The sequence below is a fragment of the Cherax quadricarinatus genome, chromosome 79 (assembly GCF_038502225.1).
Source record: "Cherax quadricarinatus isolate ZL_2023a chromosome 79, ASM3850222v1, whole genome shotgun sequence".
Taxonomy (NCBI): Eukaryota; Metazoa; Arthropoda; class Malacostraca; order Decapoda; family Parastacidae; genus Cherax; species Cherax quadricarinatus.
The window spans coordinates 19,299,115-19,309,476 of record NC_091370.1 but is presented as its reverse complement, the minus strand read 5'-3'; the positions used below and the strand labels follow the sequence as shown (position 1 = coordinate 19,309,476).

At 41.2% G+C, this 10,362-nt stretch overlaps 1 protein-coding gene across 3 annotated transcripts in view; it reads right to left on the bottom strand.

The window, feature by feature from the left end:
- Nucleotides 1–2,447: 2,447 nt before the first annotated feature.
- The window catches only part of LOC128702697 (protein DEK-like), a 14,356-nt gene continuing 6,441 nt past the window's right edge, over nucleotides 2,448–10,362 (bottom strand). The window contains exons 4-10 of one of the 3 annotated variants that reach the window (XM_070102038.1): nucleotides 9,889–9,924; nucleotides 9,181–9,376; nucleotides 8,476–8,830; nucleotides 7,138–7,356; nucleotides 6,424–6,582; nucleotides 5,562–5,702; nucleotides 2,448–4,183 (exon numbers count right to left, since the gene is read on the bottom strand). In XM_070102038.1, coding sequence (XP_069958139.1) covers nucleotides 4,028–4,183; nucleotides 5,562–5,702; nucleotides 6,424–6,582; nucleotides 7,138–7,356; nucleotides 8,476–8,830; nucleotides 9,181–9,376; nucleotides 9,889–9,924 — 1,262 coding nt within the window. In that variant the 3' untranslated portion in view covers nucleotides 2,448–4,027. The remainder of the gene's footprint in view (nucleotides 4,184–5,561; nucleotides 5,703–6,423; nucleotides 6,583–7,137; nucleotides 7,357–8,475; nucleotides 8,831–9,180; nucleotides 9,377–9,888; nucleotides 9,925–10,362) is intronic. The other 2 variants (XM_070102039.1, XM_070102040.1) reach the window with 2 other exon arrangements.

Here is a 10,362-nt window from a genome sequence, read left to right as displayed (position 1 = left end):
AAGCTCTGTTCCACAAGGCACAGTACTCGCTCCCATCTTGTTCCTCATCCTCATATCCGACATAGACAAGGATGTCAGCCACAGCACCGTGTCTTCCTTTGCAGATGACACCCGAATCTGCATGACAGTGTCCTCCATTGCAGACACTGCAAGGCTCCAGGCGGACATCAACCAAATCTTTCAGTGGGCTGCAGAAAACAATATGAAGTTCAACGATGAGAAATTTCAATTACTCAGATATGGTAAACACGAGGAAATTAATCTTCATCAGAGAACAAAACAAATTCTGGCCACAAAATAGAGCGAAACACCAACGTCAAAGACCTGGGAGTGATCATGTCGGAGGATCTCACCTTCAAGGACCATAACATTGTATCAATCGCATCTACTAGAAAAATGACAGGATGGATAATGAGAACCTTCAAAACTAGGGAGGCCAAGCCCATGATGACACTCTTCAGGTCACTTGTTCTATCTAGGTTGGAATATTGCTGCACACTAACAGCACCTTTCAAGGCAGGTGAAATTGCTGACCTAGAAAATGTACAGAGAACCTTCACGGCGCGCATAACGGAGATAAAACACCTCAATTACTGGGAGCGCTTGAGGTTCCTAAACCTGTATTCCCTGGAACGCAGGAGGGAGAGATACATGATTATATACACCTGGAAAATCCTAGAGGGACTAGTACCAAACTTGCACACGAAAATCACTCACTACGAAAGCAAAAGACTTGGCAGACGATGCAACATCCCCCCAATGAAAAGCAGGGGTGTCACTAGCACGTTAAGAGACCATACAATAAGTGTCAGGGGCCCGAGACTGTTCAACTGCCTCCCAGCACACATAAGGGGGATTATCAACAGACCCCTGGCAGTCTTCAAGCTGGCACTAGACAAGCACCTAAAGTCGGTTCCTGACCAGCCGGGCTGTGGCTCGTACGTTGGTTTGCGTGCAGCCAGCAGCAACAGCCTGGTTGATCAGGCTCTGATCCACCAGGATGCCTGGTCACAGACCGGGCCGCGGGGGCGTTGACCCCCGGAACTCTCTCCAGGTAAACTCCAGGTTATCTAAATACTGTTCACCTATATGCTTCACTGTTAACACTTGGTTTACACACACCCTAAGCCTCCTTGTTCATCTGCGATACCTCTTCAACCTTATTGTCTATATTTCACTAGCCCATCTTTCTTCCAATAGTTGTTTATATCTTACCCTAACTGCCTCCTCCTTTAGTTTATAAACCTTCACCTCTCTCTCTCTTACTTGCTGCTTCCATTCTCCTTGTATCCCATCTACATTTTACTCTCACTGTAGCTACTAGAAAATGATATATCTGTGGTCTCTCTATAAACATGCGCATCCAGAGGTATACTCGTCAGTCTTATCTACCAACACATAATCTAACAAACTACTTTCGCTACCAAACCTAAGTTTAGTTTGGGCACTAAAGATATTCAGGTGTTGTACGTGTATATTATTCATCATCTTGTAGGTATTATTTGTCATCAATAATGTGATTCTCAGAATCCCAATGGAAATAAGTCACTTTGTCTGACCTTCTTGGATTACCCAAGGTAATTTACACATGTTGAACTATGTATGACAATTTTACTTATGTGTACCTGTACTTCAATAAACTTACTAGCTATGGCTGAGGGACGCACTATGTGAAGGATCTCAGAATTGCTCCATACTTTTTCCTATTTTAAATTTTTAGGCCTCTTAAACTAGACATAGTTGAAGGCTTCTTAAACTAGACATACACAGTTTAAAGCTTCTTAAACTAGACATAAATAGTTTAAGGATTCTTAAACTAGACATACATAGTTTAAGGCTTCTTAAACTAGACATACATAGTTTAAGGCTTCTTAAACTAGACATAGTTTAAGGTTTCTTAAGTCAGACATAGTTCAAAGCTTCTTACACTAAACATAAATTAGGTCTTCATAAAGTCATAATTCAGCCTTGTGTCTAAAACTGGTATTATTACTAATTAGTAAAACAGTGTCCTTCTCTCCACCTGTCTTCTAACACCTTCCTTTACTGCGTATGGAACCGGAGGTAATCAGCTTTCATCCGAGAAAGGGAAAGGTAACTCCCTTTCCTTTGATCATGAGCCTTCCAACTGAATCACGGTACCTCACTTGAGGGGGTATTATTAGCATAATCTTCACAAAGTTGTAGAAAACCAGTTGGTTAATGGAGTTTCAGCGTTTCAGCTACACAGGGTCATAGAAGCTGCATGCCACCTCTTCACAACTAAACAATACTTAAATTCCTTAAAAAGTATTAAACTCTGTGAGTGTACACACTGAGATCTACACATCTTCGTGTACATTTCCTGTACACCAGTGGGCCACACGACACTTATCTAGAACTAAGATTCGACAGTTATGAAAGTAACTGATTCTTTTGTAGCCGGAAATGAGAGAGCAAACACTTCGTCTTAGCCTAAGTTTATTAATAATATATCAATAAGTTAATAACTTAAATAAATATATAAAGCAGCTAGTCACTGTGGGCTGCGTGATGTTTGTGGGGCAAGAGACAATGTATCATCACATCACTGTATTATCAAGCGAGCGAGAGAATGATGGCTGACCGTGGCGTCTAAGTTCTTGGTGGTGCCCCCATCACCCAGGCTTCACTCAGGCATCCCCCGAGGTTTCACCAGGCTTCACCCAGGCATCCTCGGGCATCCCCAAGGCTTCACCCAGGCAGCCAACCTGACCCCAGCTGGTGACAGTTTTAGGTGTTCAACATCCATTAAAGAAGCCATCCTGCAGCTTCTTATTTCCTTGGCTTTCCTTCAGAGACCAAGATGGGATGATGGACTAATGTTAGGAGTGGTTGATAGTGGCTGGGTGGCAATGGGTGGCAGCAGAGGTTGAGAGCAGGAGGTGAGGGAGGCGCCACAGCGGTGGTCCAAGATATGATCATGATCTCGCTGAAGGTCGGGTGCCGTTGTGGTCCACATGAAGACAGAGGCTCAGCAGATGTGCACTTCCGACGAGCCTCTGCCCATTCATTTTTTTTTTTCATTTTATATTTTTTTACAGTATAAAATATATCTTTAGGATGTGAGGAGTAACAAAGCAAGGGCAATAATAAGCTGGTGCGCAAAATAAGTAACTAGAAAGCGTACTTATGTTGACTGGTGATAAGAAGGGGGTCATTATACAAGGGGAAATGGGTTCTAAGGGATAAGAAGGGGTCATTATACAAGGGGAAGTGGGTGGATTCTAAGTGGTAAGAAGGGGTCATTATACAAGGGGAAGGAGGACTTGGAGAAAAAAGAAGGGTAATTCTAATAAAGACAGATCATTGTACAATGATCATGTTCGTGCATGTAGAGAAGATAACTACATATACCCTGAGAAACTGTCACCCTCCACTTAATATCTATAACATCACCTCCGTGGTCATGACAGTCTGCACCGTCATTTTCTTATTCTTACCCATTCCATACAGAAACTATAAGTATATAACTACCATCTCTCGAAATTTGCACTTCTAGCAAAAAATATGTCAACTAAATTTTAAAACAGTAAGAACAATATCTAAATTTTTAGCGTGTGAAGAACATACTTTAAAACAATACTATGCTGAATACTCTCGAGGTTTCGTAAACAAAAAAAGTCCACTCTTCTCATTTGATTAAATTGATCTAATAAATTCTGGCTAAGTGTATTTAATGAATTACTCAAAAGTCTGCTTGTTTAAGAGAGATATTAATACATCAGGGAAGTGCTTTCTGTGGAAGCATTACCGAGAACGCTAGAGTGAGGTCTGCAATAGTGGGCAGTCACTATGCAAGAAATGTCAAATTTAATATATTTTTTTTTGTAATCAAGAATAAAGACCCGAGACTATACTGATCAAAATTTTGACATAATTGTATGTATATATATTTTTTTAATATAAGGGAGCCAGACTCAGTCACGTGTTAGACGGGTGTTAGACGGAGGAGTGGGGAGTTATGGAGAACCAAGAGTTTAATGAGACGGTTGAAGTAGGAGTTTGGTTAACTGTTGCTCTTAGGTTCACTGGCTGAGAGAACAGCCTTGCTGGCCCTCTTAAGTTTGATAGCAGCGAAGGGCAGAGCTCGAGAGATCGACTTCTCCATGAAGTTGTTATCAGCCTTACCATCCCGGGTGTCCTTGCGGAGTGTGCCGTCAACCTGACGGAGGAGAAAAAAAAAATGTGAATTTCACAAGAACTTGAAAGTAGCGATTTGTGCGAGGAGTCCCGAGGATCGATCCTGTCCTCACACACACAAGACCTCACTTATATTCACTACGCCACCATGTGTACAAAATTATCTGAATGTGAGTAGTGGTGATGAGGTGAATGTGAGTATTAGTGATGAGGTGAATGTGAGTATTAGTGATGAGGTGAATGTGAGTATAGTGGCGATGAGGTGAATGTGGTAGTGGTAATGAGGTGAAAGGGTTGAGACACTTATGCAGCATATGGGAATCTTTATTCAGGAAACGTTTCGCCACACAGTGGCTTCATCAGTCCAATACAAAGAGGAAGGCGTAAGAAGAGGAGGAGAATGAGGTAATCAGTCCCTCAACCTGGAGTCGATGTGTTCAGTCCATCAATCTTGTAGAATGTACAGCATAGGGCCGTAGACGTGGCTTATATACTGTAGTGAGGTGAGGTGAAGCAGGCGGAGGCGGGGTCATAGTGGTACCATCCACTAATCGAAGTAAGTCTTCGTCCAGTGGATGGTACCACTATTGACCCCGCCTCCGCCTGCTTCACCTCACCTCACTACAGTATATAAGCCACGTCTACGGCCCTATGCTGTACATTCTACAAGATTGATGGACTGAACACATCGACTCCAGGTTGAGGGACTGATTACCTCATTCTCCTCCTCTTCTTACGCCTTCCTCTTTGTATTGGACTGATGAAGCCACTGTGTGGCGAAACGTTTCCTGAATAAAGATTCCCATATGCTGCATAAGTGTCTCAATCTTCAACTTGTCGGTTTTTCAAACCATTCATCACAGGTGAAAGGGGGTAATGTTGATGTGGTGATGTGGTGAATGTGAGTAGTGATGAGGTGAATGGTGTTGCTCAACTGGTGTTATGATGGTGATGGCGGGATATAGTAGCAGCTTTGATGGTGGCAATGGTGGTTCCATTACTGGTTTTTTTTTGGGGGGGGAGGGGATAACGATTAGAACAGATTATAACTTAAAAAGCAATAATAAATAAATACAAGCGAGATGATGATGACAGTAATAATATATTAGTAAATAAAGATGAAAGAAAATAAATAATTACCCAATTAAACAAAATAACTAACAATAAAGTCAATATGTGTATAGTGACATAAATGATAACTCACAAGGTATATACACTGAGAGGCATATATATGCTGGGAGTTTACTAACACTAATCCCTTATCTCGTGAAGACAAGATTAAAGGCAGCCTAAATAACCCTCGTGTAGTCGATATGGTTTAAACCCCATTAAGAAACCACAATACCTAAATCAAGAACGCTAAAAAAAATCGAGGTGTACAAGTGTGTGAGTGTCCTGACCTGTACGATGGAGGGACGATTGACATGGAACTTGGTCACCTCAGCCTTGCCATTAGCCGAGACGAAGATGTACATCTTTCCTTCCAGCTGAGGAGAGGCGGCTCTGGCAGTGCGGGTGACAGAGTCCTTACCAGAGCCAAACTGTGAAGGAGATAGAGTCAGCAGGTCAGCTAAATTATAAAAAGTTCTCAAAAATTACTCACATAGCAGGTCAAACGTAAAGGGATAAACGTTATAACACCTTTACTGAAACGCCTCACAACTAACACACAAAACTGGAGACGAAACTAGACGTTTCGGTCTCATCTCGACCATCATTTGATGGCGCAAAATGCACAAAAGCATCATCTTAGTTGCATGTCTGATTTGTGGCATAAAGGATATTTGCCACTTGTGTAATGTGCCGATATTAAACATTTCTGAAGACCACGTACATGGCACACAGTACTGCTGCACAACACAACAATTAATTTGTAAACAGTTCATTACCACTGTGCTGTATAGCCCTTGTGGCTTAGCGCTTCTTTTTTGATTATAATAATAATAATTCATTACCACTGTAACTTGTATAGCTATCAAATCTTTGGGGTCTATTCCCTGGACCCATTATGTGCCTCTGTAATCTCTTGACTACCGCCCACAGGATGGGTATAGGAGTGACTACGATCCACAGGATGGGTATGAAGGTGATTATTTCCCACAAGATGGGTATAAGAGTGACTGCCATCAATAGGATGAGTATGAGGATTGACTACCGTCCACAAAATGGTTATAGTGGTGACTACCATCTATAGTATGAGAATGAGGGGTAACTACCGCCCACAGTATGGATACGGGGTGCAAAGGAGTAATAGATTCTTACCTTGCGTGAGACCTTCAGGTCGACGGGGCCCAAAGCAAACTGGGAGCGGATCTCTCTCCCGTCCTGCTTGTTAATGACCTTAACGCTGCCGAGTCTGCGGACAGTGGCAATGCCGCTGACGGAGGCGCGGGAGGTGCGTATCTGTGGTTGTAGCAAAGACTATGATTAGACGTTTCCAAATGCTTGCTCCTCTACCAACCAGACTGAGAGTCATAAGAAAACAAACATCATTTAAGTCCGGAAAGGTTTCTCTCCTAATATAATTGTAGTTTCTAGGTGAAGACGTAATTTCTAGGTGAAGTGGTAATTTCTAGGTGAAGAGGTAGTTTCTAGGTGATGTGATAATTTCTAGGTGAAGTGGTAGTTTCTAGGTGAAGTGGTAATTTCTAGGTAAAGAGGTAGTATTTCTTCGGTTTGTTAGTTGTCATTTTACTTGTCAAGTTTAATAATCTGCCTATCTGTCTATCTGCCTGTCTCATCTATATTCTGACCGGTCTGGTCTTTCAGTTACACTGTCCTATCTGACAGTCTGCATGTATCTGTGTATGAGACTGGTCTCAATTTGCCATTCTATTCTGCTTGTTTCTCTTTGTCTCTTTACCTGTCAGGTATGTCTACCTGCCCGTCAGTTCAGTATATTTGTCTGTGTTGTCTGTCTAGGAGACTATACGCCCGTCTCTCCGTGTACGATTGTTCCTCCCACGGTAAACTCACCTGTGGACCCTTTTTAGTCTTCTTGCTTCCCTTCTTGCCTTTTTTGCCCTTGTTCTTCTTGCCTTTGTTTTTTCCTTTGCCCTTGTTCTTTCCTTTGCCTTTGGTCTTGCTCTTCTTGCCCTTGCTGGCAGGCCTGCCCTTGCGAGAGGTCTCCACCGCTGAGTCATCTTCAAGAACATGAATGTCATCAGCCTCTCTTTTCTCTCGTGCCAGAGACCACTGTACATGTGACAAGAAAATATTAACAGTTAGTGTGAGAACAAATGTGCGATCAAATTACTGAATTCCTTAGAAATGTGAAGTTAGTTGATTGACGTCGTGTGAGAGAGGTTATAATGTGAAGTTAGTTGATTGACGTCGTGTGAGAGAGGTTATAATATGAAGTTAGTTGAGTGATGTCGTGTGAGAGAGGTTATAATGTAAAGTTAGTTGAGTGATGTCGTGTGAGAGAGGTTATAATGTAAAGTTAGTTGAGTGATGTCGTGTGAGAGAGGTTATAATGTAAAGTTATACAGGATGAAATTGTCTCCTGATTTCTCAGTGACTGAGGTGACTGAACTCTTTATATATTGCCCCTGAATCCACTACTGTGCCTACTATTACTACTACTGCTACTACTATGCTTATGCTGCTATTATTACTGCTGCTGTTGCTACCAACATCAGGTTGGACTCTCACGCTGTTAGAGTACATTTCGTCATCTGTTTGTTGTAGCGACTACGCTAATTGGCCACTTAGACTTTCATAGTACCATCATTAACTGTTTGAGATATTACTTCTACGGAAACTATTATATTTTATTTGCTCAGATCATTGTGATTATCCACATTATTCCTTCTGAGGCACAGCAATATATTATTTCCCTCCTCATGTGGAAAATCCAGTTACTAAAAACTCAATTGCAGTTTAACATATAAGTTACGGAGACGTGACTTTTACAAATAAATTTAAAGAGTCTTTTCGAACTGTTTTGCGGTATTCCCGGAAAAGCACTAAGCTCGTAGGAGTGATAGAGCAGTAATGATGTTTGGGAAGTCAGTGAAGAGCAAAAGTCATCCAAGACTTACATGAACTTGGTTACAAATAATCACAAGAACATTCCGCCTGATGGAACTTATTTGTTTCTTTTAACCAACCTTGCTTATGATGTTATTACACCGTAGGTAATACTTGCTGTTACTGGATATTTTCCCTAAAGTAATTAATACAGCAGTGTACGGCAAGTGAAAGTTGATGTGAGGGAATTGTGACATAAAATAGATATACACTAGAGCATAATATGTATCAATCATCTGCTGAGAAGTATTATAGAAGATCTTTTGGAGAGTCGAGTCTTACCTCTTCTTCATAAGAATCTTCCTCTTCCTCCTCCTCATCTTCCACCTCTTCCTCCTCCTCGATCATCTCAGTTTCTCTCTTTCTGCGGACTGTCTCAGTAGAGTTAGTGATCGCCTTTACGTCTTCTCCGTCACTTGTCTGGCTGCCAACAGCGGGTTCGTCACCGACAGCGGGTTCGGCAACAACTTCGGGTGTGTCCACTTCGAGGTTCGTTTCGTGGTCGCTTTCTTGGTTCTCTTCGTCTAGGTTCAGGTTCTTGGGATGCCTTTTACCCTTCTTTCCCTTTTCTTTCTTATCCTTATCTTTTCCTTTGCCTTTACCTCCCTTCTTTCCACCCTTCTTGCCTCCCTTCTTCCTAAAATGCCAAATAAATTACATTAAACAGTATAAATTATAGCAAGCGTAAATATTAAGTTACTCCGGGTCTGCATTCTCAGTTTTCCCAATTTATGTGACAAAATATTACAGCCGAGCGAGTGTTATGTCACAAAACGAAACGTGTGAAGGACTCACCATTCCTTCTTTCCCGCCTACTGTGTTTCTTAAATCTCAATTATAACTGAAGCACGCTTGAGAGCATAGGTTAATGAATGTGCTCTCTCTTGCCTCATGATGGAGCGATAGTAATAAAGGGAATTGCTCTTAGGTATTTTAAGTGAGGCACGACAGAATAATTTGTATTTGTTGGATTTTCTATCTACTTACTTCTTGTTCTTTTTATCTTTGGTTCCTTTGGTTCCCTTGCTCTTGCCATTCTTGGCACTCCTGCCGAGACCGAAACTGAAGGGATCAAAGCGACTCCTGGAGTACGAGTTGACGCGTCTGAAGACAGTATCCATGAAGTTGTTGTAACGATTCAGGTCCACCTCGCTGGTCTTGTCTTTGCCATCATCCTTGGCACCTACCCCATACATTATAAGATAGCGCCAGTACGCCAAGCACATGTTGATGATTTTGAGAGAAAAATTGCAAACGATAAATTAATAATTTTGGAGAGTGACTATGTGTATATCTCAAAAATACTGTCTGTGAAGCTTTCCTTTTGTGAGCCTCGTAGCCCAGTGGTAACGCACTGGACGGACCCCGTCCATTCTTTCGTATATTATATATATATATATATATATATATATATATATATATATATATATATATATATATATATATATATATATATATATATATATATCCTGTATATTGTTAATTTATCTGTATTTTATTGTGAAATCAAATAGACTGATACAATCAATAACAGTTAAGAGAATGAGATACGTGTGGGGTAAATAACCCGCAAGAGAGTTGTATATATATATAAAGACCCCTGGGGTATTTAAGATCCCCTGGGGTATTAAGACCACTGGGGTATTTAAAGCCACTGGGGTATTTAAGACCACTGGGGTGGTAATAATAACTTACGTGCTTCCCTGACTGTGCTCAGTTGATGGTCGTCATCTGGGGAAGATAACACAACAAGCAGATGTTAAGAACATGAACACGGGTCTTATGAAGTGCAGTAAATAGTTTATTATTGTAGTAAGTGATGTAGTAAGTAGCGTACTACTGTAGTAAGTGTTGTGGTAAGTAGTGTAGTAAGTGATGTAGTAAGTAGCGTACTACTGTAGTAAGTGTTGTGGTAAGTAGTGTACTACTGTAGTAAGTGATGTAGTAAGTAGCGTACTACTGTAGTAAGTGTTGTGGTAAGTAGTGTACTACTGTAGTAAGTGATGTAGTAAGTAGCGTACTACTGTAGTAAGTGTTGTGGTAAGTAGTGTACTACTGTAGTAAGTGATGTAGTAAGTAGCGTACTACTGTAGTAAGTGTTGTGGTAAGTAGTGTACTACTGTAGCAAGTAGTGTACTACTGTAGTAAGTGATGTAGTAAGTAGTGTAT